Source organism: Anastrepha ludens, chromosome 2 (genome assembly GCF_028408465.1).
Source record: "Anastrepha ludens isolate Willacy chromosome 2, idAnaLude1.1, whole genome shotgun sequence".
NCBI lineage: Eukaryota > Metazoa > Arthropoda > Insecta > Diptera > Tephritidae > Anastrepha > Anastrepha ludens.
Genome location: NC_071498.1, coordinates 120,787,488 through 120,804,600, shown reverse-complemented (window position 1 = coordinate 120,804,600; position 17,113 = coordinate 120,787,488). Strand labels below are relative to the sequence as shown.

The following is a 17,113-nucleotide window of genomic DNA, read 5'->3' as shown; positions in this document are numbered from 1 at the left end:
GCGACTGCTGACAATAGGCCGGTGGCAGCAGCGGTGGGATGAGTCACAAAGCGGACGTTGGACCTACAAACTCATACGAAGTGTTGATGAGTGGTTAATGAGAAAACATGCAGGCACCGATATCACCTTTCGCAGTTGCTCAGCGGACATGGCTGTTTTCAAAAAAAAAAAAAAAAAAATACTTTAAAGCTAGAGTACAAAAACAATTGTACATTGTCATAATTTGAGCTTCAATACGCTCAGCTGCTGTTTTTGTTTTTTTTTGTAAGTTTTGTCTATTTGTATTCTCTGCAAATGTTTTGAATTTATTTAGATATATATTCTTTCTCTCTCTCTCTCTCTCTTCCTCTCTCGGGTCTTTCCCTCTTTCTTTGTCTGCCTTGAAAGTTTCTCTTCTGTTATGTGTACTACACGCACTTTTTTAAGATGTAGTTACACTAAAAGCATATAAAATCGACTTTCAGGTATTTTAAGAGCAATTGACTGCACACAAAATTGGTGAAAGCAGAAATAAATTTTAAAATGAAATATGACAATTCGACCATTTGAAGCTACGTCGTCATCAAAGAGCTGCTTTTAATTTGATTGACATTTTGTTTCCTATTATTCATGCTACAAGTGTGTTGAAGTAAATAATAGATCCCAAATCTCTCATCACCTATTGCATAGAGACTAAATGTCTATTTTTGCATTACATTTTTTCTACTTCCTTTTAAATACTAATAAGGGAAAACGCGTTGAATTAGGGCTCTTCGTTTTACTGCGTATTTTGAACAAGCTGTAACATTGAATTTAAAAGATAAAATCCTAAATACGTACTTTATCATTCTTTAGAGATATTATTAAAATAACATAATATTTAACTAATTATGAATAAAATTTTTTTTATATAAACCTTTTATTTGTAATTATAAAACTTCAGCAGCATAATTGCTTAAAATAAGTTTTTAGATTTTTTTTCAGTCTCGAAAATCCCATGAGACTCGATCCCGAATTTTTTCGGGACTAACTTTCCTAGATGCCTGTGTTCGTGCTGCTACAAAATTATGGTCAACAAACTTTTAGCTTCATAATGGTACAGTGAACTTTGAGGGAAATATATTTTTTTACACCGCCAGTCTGAGAAGTTAAATGGCATTAAAAAAATGATAATTAAAATATTATTATAAAAATAACGTACTTATATGTATTTTTTACTAAATTGCGTTCATAATTTATGCCAATAATGTCTCTTTTTCTGTCTATCGGCACTACACTTTTAAAGTTCTTACTTCGTTACTCTACCCCAAAATCGGCCTCAATGATCTTCATGTATGATTTATAGTAAAGGGTGATCAATTTCGAGGTACCGAATTTTAAATGGAAATAAAACAACAAAAATTCAAATTGATTGGGCAATCTTTATTATTTTTGTGTACAACCATTCATGACATTTATTTTTTCAAGATAATCCCTTCGATTTCGAATGACTCGCTGGAAGACTTCGGTCGGAATAACGTGAATAACTTTATTAATGTTGGCCTGCAATGCCTCAATCGAAGCTGGTTTATTCATGAAGCATTTAGACTTTGGATACTCCCACAAATCAAAGTCCAAAGGTGTGATATCACATGATCTTGGTGACCGATCCACTGGTTCGAGACGAGAAAACCGAAACGACGGTGCAGAAAATCCATGGTTTCAAGAACTGTATGGCAAGTAACCGTAATAGCCATCTTTTTGGGACCAAATGTTGTGGAGATCACGCACTTCAATTTACGGCATCAAAAAATTGTTTATCATGGCGCGATTGCGTTCGCCTTTCACTGTTATATTGGCGCCAACCTCGTCTTTGAAGAAATATGGGCGATGATTCCTCCAACCCATAGCCCGCACATAGTGGTTGTTTTCAAGGAATGTAATGGCTATTCTTTATTGGCTTCGGGTTGCTCTTCGGGCTGTTCTCATTCCACATACAACAATTTTGCTTGTTGACATAGCCATTAAGCCAAAAATCACATCAAGGCCTCATCGCTGAACACAATAAGTTGGCCTGAGCGCGAGTTATGTGGAATGGCCCCGCTCCCACACATAAAATTATCAAAAAGAAAAGAACCATATTTTAATTGTAAAATGAGTATTAGTGAAAAAGAAAACAATCATATTCCAATAAAATTTATGATTGTAAAATGAACCTTAGGAATGCCACTCAGCACTTTAGAGTTAATATTAGAAATATAAATATACATAAATATGTATATGCTTAAGTATAATCCGCTCATTGCATATACGTAACAAACATACTGGTGTCAACACTCAAGTATGCAAAACATACTTGAGTGAAATAAGAGGACACAGTAAAACAATTGCTGCAAGTCTAAACAAAAAGTAGACTATTTGGATGGTGCTGAGTGACATCACAAACACACATATTTACAATCTAAATATGTATATACTAAGGCTATATTTAAGACCTAAAGATCTAAGAAAAGCCAGTTGTGGCTGAACCGCAAAGGGCGACTGGCAAAAGTCGCAGAAACTCCGTAATCTAAATTTGCAATAAAAGTTTCCATAAACTTAATAAAAAGTATTTATTATTTAGAGGAAGGATATTAAAAGGGGTTATGGCCGCAACTCGAGGTTTCAAAAAATAGACGGAAACCATAACTGGGGAGTCTATAGAAACCATAACTGGCGCAGTCGCGATACGGATGGCACCACCCCATTCGGCTACGGTGGTTGCTTATTAAGGGATCTTTAAAGAAGGAAAGCATTTACACATAAAAATTTAAAAACTGCACTATAAAATAGCAGTGAAAGAAGCAGCAGCAACAGATATCTCTGTCATCAAAGAGGTCGCTTGTTTCCTTGATCGCTATCAAACGCAAAAGCAACATCAGCAGCAAAACAACAGCAGCAACATCAGCAGCAAAACAACAGCAGTAACATCAGCAGCAAAACAACAGCAGCAAAATAACAGCAGCAGAATAACAATTTCAACAAGTACCAGTGAGCACTCCGGAAACATCAACCAAACCACAGCAAATAAGTGAAGACCAAGCAGAGCAGAGATCCTGAAAATTTTGATCCATCCATTGACGAAAGGAGTCTATGTAAGTAGCTAGTGATACATATATTTTTTTAACATTTTGCGAAAAGTTATGATACTTGAAAACGACAGTGAAAAAAAAAAATTTTTTTTTTTGTGAAAAATTGTTAATGTAAAGAGAAAATATGAAACATAGAAGAAATACGAAGTAAAAGGAAAAGAAACAAAAAAAAAAAAAATATAGAAAATGTGTCAAATTTAAAGAGGTTTATAATTAGTTAAAAAAAAAAAAAAAAAAAAAAAAAAAAAAAAAAAATGACGTACAGTAATTTACGCCAGGATAAGAATATGATTGAATGGCCAACCCTCACGGAGGTAGATCCTAGTGCCACAAGATTCAGGAGGATGGTTAATCGATTTGCGGGCAATAATCTTCGCACTAATAGAAACAGGTTTAATATGTTTAATATTGTGGAAAGAGCCCCAGTGCAGAAAAAAAATAGAGCAAGCGTACTTAATGCTTGGGCACGTTAAATCAATTAAGAAATTTTCTCGAAGCAAGTAAGCAAAAACTAATAATCAGGCATGTGACGTATGCCAGTTCGGTAAAAGCAAATCAATAATAATAAAAAAAATTGAATTATAAAATATATATTTTTTCTACTCCTTTGTTGATTCGAAAAGTAAATGGCCCAAAATATGGAGGCTTGTTTAGTAGCGATAACGCAACTATTGCAGCAAAATGCTATATATCAAAGAACCACCTTAAGACAAAAGGTGGAGAAAGACTTAAAATATCTACATCCTTTTGAAGGCAACACAAAGAAGTTGCCCTATTTTATTCAAACAATTGATAGGATTTTGGGGGACTACCCAGAGCAACAGGACCTAGTGTATAGAATAGTTTTCGATCTTAAGATATCAGGATCAGCAAAAAATTTTCTTTCTCTGACCCCACCAGAAAATTGGGAGGAGTGTAAAACAAAGTTAAAGCAACATTTTCGGTCAACTAAAGACCAAATGTCGATAACGAACGACATTACACATTTAAAAATAGGGAGTATAAGTGAACTTAATAAAAAAGCTAGGGATATAATTGATAATATCACCGAATTTAGTGTTTTAAGTGAAAATGGTGATGCGATGAAGGAGATATTCACGGGAATGCTCATTCAAAGAATAAAACAATTGGCGGCAGGTACGTTTGCTTGCACCATAAGAAACATAGTGTCATGGCCGCAGATGTCGGCTTGTATATACAATTTTATTGGCTTGGATGCTGGAAACCTGAATCCATTGCTCATATCCAAAAATATAAACAGACAGTCTGGAAATTTTAATCCTCGCCCTGTTTATAATAATAATAATATTAGACAGAATGCCAATTTTAGGCATAATAACGGCAACAATTCGCAAGCCAATAATTCAGGCAGGTATAGCAGCCGTTCGCAAAATAGCACTGCTCAAAACAACTACCGTGCATCCAATTTTTCACGACAAAATAATAGACAAAGTAATTCGCAACAGGTAAATGGCCGTCCTGTATATGAACAAGGCCAATATTATAGGCAAGGCAGCCAACAATTAAACAATCGACCACAAAACACTCCAAATAGACTTAATACATCTCAGCAAACAAGGCGTTCAAATGGGCCTCAACCCATGGACGTCGATGCTGCGAGTCAAGGGGAGGCTGTAAACATAAACGAAGAGTTTTTTACAAACTAGCCTCGGGTGGTCAGAATAAAATTCTAATAACATTGACGTTATTCAATAAAAAATTTTTAACTTTGCTGGATCCAGGATCTACAATTAGTATTATGAAGAAGAAAACCTTCGATGAATATAATCTACCGGTTATTAAAGGAAATAACATAATAGTGAGTACCTTAAATGGTAATATTAAGGGCACAAATGAAAGAGTTAGTTCTCCGTGCCCATCAGAGTTTCAATATGTTGCCAAGGCTAGAATAAAGTGGGTGAAGATGGATTTTGATAAACCATACGATTTGTTGTTGGGAAATGACTTTATATTTAAAAATGTCAAGGTAATTGATATAGAAAAGGAGGAAATTGAACTCCTTAATGGTGTAAAAATACCATTCCTCTCAAAGACGATCCAAGAGCAGGTTTATGCATTGGAGTCTGGGAAATTGCAAAATATTCAACTTGATCATCTAAAATCAGATGAACGTAAAGGAGTTGAAAAATTGCTAAAAAAATATAAAAAATTAATTTTTAAAGATGGGGACACACTGACTAATACAAAATCAGTGGTCCATGAAGTAAAGACGGTCACAAACCAACAAATAAATTCAAAAATTTATAGGTTACCTCCGAAACATGAAGAGGAGGCGGTCAGGCAAATTAAAGAATTGGAAAAGCAGGGTATAATTCAAAAAAGCAGGAGTAGGTATAGCTCTCCTATTATAATAGTTCCGAAAAAAGAAGATAAGTCCGGAAATAAAAAGTTTCGTTTAGTGGTTGATTATCGTAGGCTTAATCAAATAACCATTGACGATAAATATCCCTTGCCAAATATTCATGGAATCTTAGACAAGTTGGGCAAAGCACAGTACTTCAGCACTATAGATCTTGCAAAAGGTTACCATCAAATTTTAATGGCATCTAAGGATATTGAAAAAACAGCTTTTGTTTCCCCACTAGGTTTGTATGAATATGTCAGAATGCCATTTGGGTTGAAAAACGCCCCGGCTACCTTTCAAAGGCTAATGAATGACATATTGAGAGACTACATAAATAAAATTTGTGTTGTTTATTTAGACGACATTTTAATATTTTCCACTTCATTGGAAGAGCATTTGATTTCTTTAGAAAAAATTTTTTCAAAACTACAAGAACACAATTTAAAAATTCAAGCGGATAAGTGCAGTTTCTTAAAGAAAGAAACACAATTCTTAGGTCATACGTTGACCAAAGAAGGAATAAAACCTAACAAAGGGAAAATTGCAGTAATTTTGAATTTAAAGGTACCAAGGACCGAAAGGCAATTAAAAAGCTTTTTAGGAGCCACAGGGTATTACAGAAAATTCATAAAAGATTACTCAAAAATAGCGTACCCAATGATTAAATATTTAAAGAAAGGGGGTAAAATAAACCCCAATGACCCGCAATATATTTCGAGTTTTGAAAATCTCAAAGCTCTCATTTCTTCCCATCCGATTCTTAAGTATCCAGAGTATGATAAAGAATTTTCAATTACAACAGATGCAAGTGACTATGCTATTGGCGCAGTGCTGTCACAGCAAGGACAGCCGGTATGCTATATTTCTAGAACTCTTAACAAGCATGGGCAAAATTATGCTACCATCGATAAAGAGTTTCTAGCTATTATTTATGCAATCACATACTTCAGACCATACATATATGGAAATAAATTTAAAATAGTCACTGACCACTGCCCAATTGTGTATTTAAATAATAAATACAAGGGTAAAGAATTTTCACAACGTCACCAGAGGTGGCTGTTAAAATTACAAGAATATAATTATGAAATAGAATATGTGAAAGGAAAAAATAATGTGGTCGCAGATTTTTTGAGTAGAATCGAGAATGCTCCGAAAATAAACGAAAATAATGATAAAGAATCGAATTTTGAAATGTCCGATACGATACATTCCGCAGAGGAAGAGTTATTGGAGCACTTTGCTATAAAAGAGGAGATTGTTAATAAATATAAGACGCAAATTATAATAACATATAGCCCTGAAGCTGAAATTAAGATATCACATGGTAGGAAAATAATCGAGGTTGACCCACTGAATAGTGAAAACATATTAAGAACTATATTTGAAAGGCACATTAGGAAAGGTAAGGTAGGAATATTTTCTGAAGTTGAAGAGCAAGATTATCATAAAATTCAACTGTTGTTGATGTCCATGTTCTCCTGTAATAGCAAACTGGAATTCATAAAATGTACAAAAAGAGCAACAGAGATATCGCAGGAAGAAGAACTGCATAGACAAATCTCTTTGTATCACAGTAAGGAGTCGATGCACAGTGGTATTGCAGAAACAATTAATACATTGAAAGACAAAATATTTTATCCGAAACTCAGGGAGCATATTCAGTTAATAATAAATAACTGTGAAAAATGCCAACAAATAAAATATGATAGAAAACCTATAAAACCTAAGTTCAATTTGACAGAAACCCCTACGGATAAAAACGAAGTTATCCATATTGATATATTTCATTTCAACAAACATTCGTTTGTTACGACAATAGATAAATTGACCAAATTTGCAGCAGCATATATAATAACTGATAGGAATTGGAGGTCAAAGAAAACTATATTGCTAGAACAGTTCGCAAAATTCGGAAAACCGAAGAAAGTAATAATGGATAATGAGTTTAGAGCAGAACAATTGATACAATATTTAAATACTGAAAATATTGAGGTCCATTTAACAAAACCCAATAATCACACTGGTAACGCAGACATTGAGAGACTTCACTCAACCCTGTTGGAGAAATTAACAGGAATTGATGATACAAGTCTTTCAACGGAAATGAGGATGCAGATCGTTATAGCGAACTATAATGATCGATATCACTCAACCATCAAATGTTCTCCAAGGTTCGCCAAAGATAGCATTGGCCCATCCATATTACAAGATAGAATTAATTTGACAAAAAGAAAAATAATAGCAAAACATAATAGCAATAGAGAAGAGTATACAGAATACAGAGAATCAGGACCCATAAAAAATTACAAAAGAGTAAGACATAAGGACCAACCATATTTCCGAATTAATCCATTGCAAAACGTCCATCCATCTAATATAAAAAGACCACAAAAATTTGCGAACATACCTAATTTGGACACAGAAAATAATTACGATGATGATAGGTTTAGTATCATAGTCCATAATGGAGATACTGGTTAATTTTTTTTTATTGCCATTTCCACTTGTAAGTTTTTTTTTATTATTTTGCTTTCAGATTATGTGGCGTATAATATTTTATATCATGCTAGTGAGCATGGCATCAGCGAGGGGATTTTTGCAGGTGACCCCGATACTGGACGAGGCAGGGTACACCATTGTACGAATAGGACAGGTGGAAGTAGTTAACGAGACCACAACCATATTGCATATTATCCAGCCACAAGAAATTTTAGAAGTTGTGGAGGAATTAGGAAAGGAAGTCAGAAACATTAATATGACAGAAAAGAAGTTTTTGCTAAATGAAATTGAGGCATTGGAGGCAAAGATAAGAACAATTCGACCCCAAAAGAACGGTAGATACAGGAGGGGATTATTGAACGCAGCAGGAAGAACATATAATTGGTTGTTCGGGTTAATGGATGATGAAGATAGACAAGAGATTTTAGGATATTTAGAAGTACAGAAAGAAAATGACCATAATATTATTGAAACAGTTAATAAGCAAATAGCAATAAATAATCATTTTAATGATAGTATAGATTTGATTAGAAAAACAATAAATGAAGATAGGGAGGAAATAAAGGAATTTGTAAAAAGTATGAATGAACAGAACAAAAATTTTTACGAGCACATCCTATTCAATAATTTGATAAATAAATTGAGATATTTGGAAAGTAGGGTCAATGATATACAGCACAATATTGCTGCGGCTAAATACAATATGGTCCATCCAGGAATTCTAACTAAGGAAGAAATTGATCACTTCCAAATAGATTTTTACAAATTGAAAATGGCAAAAATGGGAGTATTAGCATATAAAAATCAATCACTTGTAATAGCAATAAAGATACCAAGAAGTTATGTTATAACTGATCTAAAGATGATCACTCCATTACCGAACAGAAATAAACAATTAATGAAATAAATCTAAGTTATAAGAAAGACATTGCCTTGAAAGATCTAAAACGAAGTAGAAATTGTATATTTGAAAATGATTGTTCTTTTGAAATAAATAATAAAACTAAAATATTAAACATTGATGACGATACGATATTGATCGTTAATGCATACGAAACAATCTTAAAACAAAATTGTGACAATAGAAATATCGTATTAAAAAATAATTTCCTGATTACGTTTACAAATTGTAAAATCGAATTAAATAATGAAATGTTTGAAAATAATAAAGTGGAATTTGCAGAAAAATTCCACTACCCAGTAAAAATGTTAAACCAAAGTTACGAACAGGAATTAAAGTTTAAAATGATTGAAGAAAAAAATATGGAAAACATTAAAGAAATTAAAGAATTAAAATACCATAAAAATGTTTCATATGGTATGAATGTAACAGTAGCAATATGTTTATTGCTCTTATTGATTATAATAATTGTATATTGGAAAAGGAAGAATATAAAAGTAAAAGTTGTTAATAAAAAGAATTATAATGAAGGGGGAATTATGTTAATGGAAACCAACCCCAAACAAAATGTACTTATTAATGAAAGAACTCAGGAGAGTTCTAACTCTAACGGTGGGGGAGTTATATTATGTGGAATGGCCCCGCTCCCACACATAAAATTATCAAAAAGAAAAGAACCATATTTTAATTGTAAAATGAGTATTAGTGAAAAAGAAAACAATCATATTCCAATAAAATTTATGATTGTAAAATGAACCTTAGGAATGCCACTCAGCACTTTAGAGTTAGAAATATAAATATACATAAATATGTATATGCTTAAGTATAATCCGCTCATTGCATATACGAATGACGTGAAGTCATACGTATATGCAGATAACAAACATACTGGTGTCAACACTCAAGTATGCAAAACATACTTGAGTGAAATAAGAGGACACAGTAAAACAATTGCTGCAAGTCTAAACAAAAAGTAGACTATTTGGATGGTGCTGAGTGACATCACAAACACACATATTTACAATCTAAATATGTATATACTAAGGCTATATTTAAGACCTAAAGATCTAAGAAAAGCCAGTTGTGGCTGAACCGCAAAGGGCGACTGGCAAAAGTCGCAGAAACTCCGTAATCTAAATTTGCAATAAAAGTTTCCATAAACTTAATAAAAAGTATTTATTATTTAGAGGAAGGATATTAAAAGGGGTTATGGCCGCAACTCGAGGTTTCAAAAAATAGACGGAAACCATAACTGGGGAGTCTATAGAAACCATAACTCGCGCGATGAATACTTTTTACAGAGCGTCGATTTTCGTAGTAGAATTGAACGATTTATATACGTTGTTGAGGCGTAAGTCTTTACCTGATGAAATGTCAATGAGTACTGAAAAAAATTATGAATTTAGTTTGACAGTAGTCACGTGTGATATGTCAAAAAAACTATTGCCTAAAGTACCTCCAATCTGATCACTCTTTATAGGCACTGTTGAGAGAGTTCAGAAGGTGTGGCAAGCATCAGCCCGCTCTTCGCAACTTTGAAGGAATAATTAATCTGCTGACGCAATAGAAGATCTGACAGCGGCTTGTTTATGATAAAAAGAAAATCAACCTAGGCATTGCTGAGGTTACTTCGTTGCCGGCTGAGCAACGATTGATTGGAAGAGTGTAAGAATTCGTGTGAAATGAGCCGGCGGAATTTTGCTGCCAAATCCGCTATGAGATGAAAGCCGAAGTTACTCTCACAATTTTGGATCAGATGGCCAAACCTTGTAATCCAACATCCTCGATCTATATGTACAAGTATCTCTTAAATGAATCTACTCGCATATAGAATATAAGTTTAGTTATTTATTTATTTTTATAGTTTGCTTAACCGCCGATTATATGGCACATAGTGCCAAACAGTTTAGTTATTTTCGGTTTTTTATTTTGTTTGTTTACAAAAAAGTGAACATTCAAAGCCTTGAAAGCCTTCAAAACACAGCATTTTTGCACTCATTTCGGAGAACTTCTGTACTTTTTCCTTTTTCGTTAGGAACAGCGCAAACTTGAAATGCAGTTCAGAGAATTTACAAAAAAAAAAATTAATTTAAGTGCGACGCACGTCATTTAAGACAAGTTTTTTATAACTCCCCACCGTCACGTGCTCCTGTACATCAAGTTAAACAAAAGGAAACCTCCAATGAGGCATTGCCACATAATAAAAATCATTTAAGGGGGCAATTGTGTTTGAATATAAAGCTTGTTATGCCCCTATTGAATAACCCTACACACAAGCTGTGCTATTTTTATGAGTAAAACACTGATTTTGCTCAGCTGTTGTCGCCAGTCACTGTTGCTTCCCTGCTGCCAATTTGTGCCCTGACAAGCACTGCTCGGCATATTAATGGTGACGGTGATGCGAGCGTTGCCATTGCGAGTGCTACTAACACACGCGCGTCATGTTCGAAAATGTGCTGTAATTCCCATAAAAGTAAATGACAGTGACAGATATCAATCAGTCAATATCTGATAGCACGCGTACATGGCAATAAATTTATTAACCTGTTTATGAAGGAAATGCGACCCTATAAATAAAGTTATAAGCAACTGAGAACGTGTGTGTGTGCGTGTGTGCAACGAAAGCGAAAGGCAAGCGGGAGAAAACGCGAGTAAATAAATATAAGTAAGAAAATAATAAAATGAAATCGCGAATGGTGGCAAAATTGCTCGCGGCGATTGCACTGATTTCCATGAAGGCCGGCGCTAGCGTCAGCACCAGCGTTGCTGTCATTTCCATAGGTCAGGATGCAGCCAACTTGAATGCACAATACTGCAACAGCTCGACGCATTCCCACATGTGGGGCGATGTGGATCCCAACATATTCTACATTTGCGATGAAGTGAGTAGCACAGCGCGCAAATTGCGTTGTCCGATGGGACGTGGTTTTTTCAAGGGACACGGCTACTATGGCTGCATACCGTACAATGAGTGGCCAGCCTGCATCGACAACAGTACTCGCAGCGATGCAGCAGGCAGCAATGCCACGGCGCAGGTGTGCAGTGACGAGGAATACTTACAACAAACATGGACGGCAGTGGATCCGAATAAATTTTATATTTGCCAGGAAGAGAATAATGCACCGCAGTTGATGAACTGTGAACCGGGCAAAGGGTATGTCAGCACCTGGACGAATGGCGGGCATGACAGTATTCATATTGTGGGCTGTGCTGCGTGGGAGAAATGGCGAATGTATATGCATTGTGAGGGTTTTTATTGAGATGTACGCTAATTGAGGGTTAAAAAAGACACATAAAAAAAAAATTAAATATTTTAGCCGAATATCTGAACAATGTGTATTTTATATGTATGTACTCGTATGTGTTGTTATAAATGGAGTCTGTGCTGAGAAGCGAATGCTGCCGCCACCCATTGCATGATTCATCTGATGGTGTTGTGCAAAACATTTCTTTCCTATGCACACATACATGCATAAATATGTATACATACACATGTTTGTTTATTTTGTGTTATTGTTTGCGATATTCGATAAACAAGTTTTGCAATTCCCGGTGAAAACTGTGTTGTGCCAGCAAAACTGGTTGGGTAAAAATAAACAAATTTAATTAAGTAAAAATAGCATTGATAAGTTCCCATTTTTTTTTCGACTGTTATTGCCGATAAGATAGCGAGGCAATAAATTGAATTGAAAAAATCTGAGCATAGTTTCTGGCTAATGAATAAATTGATTGAAATTGTAGCGGGCCATGAAATTTGAGTTCGATAACAATTATGAGTTTCTGCTGGCGGCGTTTTACAGAAATAAAAAAAAAGATAATAGGAAATAATGAAAGTGGGGTAAAAAATTTGAATATATGGAATATTGTTACTCTTTATGGTTGAGAGTAATAAAATAAATTTGATGAATATTAATATACATATGTAGCTGAATTGTTTGTATATGAGAAATAATTCTTTTTATGAAATACTTGAAAAATATTTTTAGTAGAAGAGTAAGCTAATTTGCGATTAGTGCGCAATAAAAAATAATTAAGTCAATTAAATAACCAAATTCAATTATATATTTAAGAAAATTGTAATGAATTTAAAAAATAATACTACAATAATTCGAGACATTAAAAGCTGAAACGAGGCTCAAGTAATGGTGTTGGTAGTTGATTAATTTTGCGGCCGCCGTAGCCGAATGGGTTGGTGCATGACTACCATTCGGAATCCACAGAGAGAACGTAGGTTCGAATCTCGGTGAAATACCAAAATTAAGAAAAAGTTTTTTCTAATAGCGGTCGCCACTCGGCAGGCAATGGCAAACCTCCGAGTGTATTTCTGCCATGAAAAAGCTCCTCATAAATAAATTTGCCGTCCGGAGTCTGCTTGAAACTGTAGGCCCATCCATTTGCGGAACCACATCAAGACCCACGCCACAAATAGGAGGAGGAGCTCGGCCAAACACAAAAAGGGTGTATGCGCCAATTATATATAAATATATATATGTATAATATAAAAAACACATTTTTGTTTTCTTTTTCAATGTTAATTATTTTTTATATAAACAAATCTCTTTGCCTACGAAAAGCCATATAGAGGGTGTCTGGTAGCAGAATTAGGAAGTAAAAGCTATATTAAAAAAATAATTACTAGTGCTACACTTTCTCTTCAATAACTATTAAAAAGAAGACAAGTTCGTATTATGTTTTTATTGTGTTAATAATTTCTCCTAAATGTTGCCATAAGCCGGGGTAAGCACTCTTGGAGTCTGGCCTCCAAACTCCGCGCTACTCGCTGAAGAAGTAATTTCGGAATGCCATTTTTTTTTCTTTATTCACTCCGCTCGGAAACATAGGGCCTCGACAAGACTCTTCCATCACGCACTGTTCTGGGCTGCTGTTCTTGCGCTGCCCCGTGTGAGGTCGGCATCCATTAGCTCGTGTAGCATCGACCTTCTCCAAGTAGCTTTTAGCTGACTCCGAATTCTGCGCTCTTGCGAGTTATAGTCCGCTGTCATTCTCGTCTTGCTATCTGGAGGTGTTCTGAGCGTGTGACTTATCCATCGCCACTTTCTGTGTTTGATTTGCCATGGGATGCGTTACTCATTCATTGATCTCAACAGCGCGTCGTTGCTGATGGTGTTTGACTAGAATATTCTACAGTTGATGCGGAAACATTTGTTGACGAAAGATTGTAGCCTCTGTGTGACGGTGTTAGAGACCAGTCATACTTAACTGACTTAACCATACTGACTTAACACATGAGTTAAATATTCGCAGTTTAGAGCGCGTGGAAATTTGCGCATTCTGTATGCATTCACCCGAAAGCTACCCTTGGTTTGTTTAGCCAGCAGTCGGCATCTTCATCTGCTCCGCTGTCTGCCGTGAGGTACCTCCACAGAAAGAAGTCCATAGCGATAAGATCGGGCACCTCCACAGAAAAAAGTCCATAGAGATAAAATCGGGCAGCTTAGTTGGCCAGGTTATGTCTCCAAAACGGCTTATCAGGTTGTTAGGGAAGAAGTCACGTAGTATTGCCATGCTCTCTCTGCTCGTGTGCTGCGTCGCGCAAACTTGTTAAAACCATGTACGCTTACTGAAAGAAGTATGTTTTGTGACTATTGGCAGAAAATAATCATTTAACATGCACCGATCACAGAAATTGCTTAGCCTTGACGAGTTTCAAAAAAATATGATCCAAATATTCAATTAAATCGCCACCTTTGGACTGTGAAGTGGCTGTTGATGTTTTAATAGTGGGTTCTGTTTTTTAGGTGACCAATAATGGCAATTTTCGTACCCATATCGTCTCGCAGAAATGCTTACGGAAATTGTAATGGTTAGATTTAATCACTTCCGTGATTTGAACTTTGAATGGGTGCAGTCTAAGATGCTTTCTCAGTATTTCATGCACAATAGTTTTCGAAAGTTCCAGGGCAGTCGCTTTCTTGACACTTGTCAACTAGACAGCTGGGCTACTCAAACAGATGAGCGCAAAGATAAGCACAAAGATTTCCATCATTCAAAATCCTTTTCATTTACTAAAACAGTTATTCAGAAACAAAATTGATTGACGATTAATTTTGCGCCATCTTGAAAATAATGTGGTGCAGATATACAGTAGTTGCTTAACAGTTCCTGTCTTACTAATGTCATAGACCAGCTTCTGCGAAAGTCATTGTGCGCACTACAAAAGTTTCTGCATATCTCTTTACAATAATGTGTCCTGCAGCTAGCCTGAAAGCTATTTCGTCCCTCGTTGGGAAGAGGAGCTATTGAGATTTTCTGGAATACCATTGTGGCCACATGAGTTCAGCTGATCTTGCAGGGGCGGTAGTCAAAAAACCAAGGAAAGTCAACGACTGTTTTAGATCTCAGTAAAGTAGAACTGAATGAACTCCTATTGGAAAAGATGGTATCCAAGAGTAAACTGCAAGGAGTACAAAGGCCACGATCCATTCTTATCACAGGAGCAGTGCTTTTTATTCCCACCAAATTCTTGGAACTCTACTGGATCTTCCTACAATAGACATCTATTGTAAATTTCGGGTTAATTGCAACGAAATCTAATGTACGCCTACTCTGGAAAAAGTTGAGATTTGTGCATTCGAGAGCGCTCGGATCACTTTCGGGAACACGGAATTGGTTCACAATTTCTCCACACGAATCCCAGTGTCAGAGGCTATCTTCACTTACGTCTCAAGACTAGGAGTCGGGAGCGGCATCCATTTAGATTTGTTGCAGGTAAGCCTAAGTCTACGGTCACCTGAGTGTATTGCATGCTGAGTTTATAACTATAAAAGAGGCTGCATTGTGGGTCAAGGATTAGTCGATTGTGGTACAACCGATCATTATCTACTCTGACAGCCAAGCTGGCCTCAAATCTACACAGTGCAATAATATTTCTTCCAAAGCAGCAATTGAATATAAAATAATTCTAAATGAGCTGGCTAAGCGCGTCACTCCGAAGGACCTCCTTCGCTTTACGAACTTGACGCTTGGTTGGATTGGCATTGTGAGCATACTTACTGAAAATTGAATTTTAGGGTAGAATACGAGTAATAGTTTTTTTTTTTTGAAAGAAGACGACTAGAAGACCTATGAGATAATGAAAATATTTACGAGTCAACAACTCAATTCACCAAAATAATTTACATCCATTTGTGAAAAAAAATATCAAGACGTACACCACAAATCGGAGGAGGAGCATTGATGCAATAATGTCTATGTCATCCGCGTAAGCGAGCAACTGAACCGATTTAAATAAAATAGTGCCATTTGTGTTAACGCCTGAATCCCTGATAACCGTTTCAAGGGCAATATTCAAGCGAACACTTGAGAGTCCATCCTCTTTCCAGAGGCCCTTCAGGGTGGCGAACTTCCGGGAAAGATTGTTTTGAACTCATATGACGTTTGTTAAATTATGCAAATTCGCTCGCGTCAAGCGTACTAGCTTATCGGGAATTCCGAACTCGGCCGCCGCTGTGAAGAGCCGGTTTCGAATTATGATGTCGCAAGCTGCTTTGAAATCTATAAAAAGATACGTCGTCATGTTATATTCACAAGTCTTTTCCTAAAGCTGCCTTAGTATAAAACTTTTGCCAATCATTTATCTTCTTTCTGGAAATCCGGCCTGGTAGCTACCAATTACGCGTTTAGCATGCGGTTTAAGTCTAGTATTTAAAATATTGGTATGGGAATCAGTTTTTGCCCTCTTCAAAGAGGTGTCGCTGGTGATACTATTTTTGTATTTTGTGTTAATAATATAATATACTGGTGGTTTGAAGGTGTATATGTGAGGTCTATCTTTTTTTATCTGACGTCAAAAATGTCTACGTTCGTACTTCATTATTACCTTTTAAAGAAACTTTTCTGAAACGTATCGTATTTTGATCAATATTTACGGTAGACGCGCTCCATTAAATACCACTTGAAAAGAATGGTTTCGACGCTTTCAAAGTGGCAATTTCGATAAAGTTTCAGAAAGCAGGTAACTGTGCCACCCCACCATCAATTGAAGGAGAGATATATCGAGAAACGTTTGGAGAAGTATGAGATTCTTCTTGAACGGCAGAAAAGAAAAGATTTTCTGCATCGAATCGTCACTGGCGATGAAAAATGGAGCTATTTTGATAACTCTAAGCGCCAAAAATGTTAGAGCATGCCAGGTGAAACAAGTCCATATACGGCGAAAATGGACATGCTTCAAAGGTTATGCTGTGCATCTGGTGGGATCAGAAGGGTGTCAGGGGGTTATCTATTATGAACTCT

At 35.8% G+C, this 17,113-nt stretch overlaps 1 protein-coding gene across 1 annotated transcript; it reads left to right on the top strand.

Annotated features, from left to right (window-relative positions):
• The first annotated feature begins 11,221 nt into the window (after window positions 1-11,221).
• LOC128859273 (uncharacterized) lies at window positions 11,222-13,287 on the top strand. Its single transcript, XM_054096140.1, has one exon. It carries the CDS (start codon window positions 11,539-11,541, stop codon window positions 12,115-12,117), a length of 579 nt encoding a protein of 192 aa, XP_053952115.1. The 5' UTR covers window positions 11,222-11,538; the 3' UTR covers window positions 12,118-13,287.
• The last annotated feature ends 3,826 nt before the right edge of the window (window positions 13,288-17,113 follow it).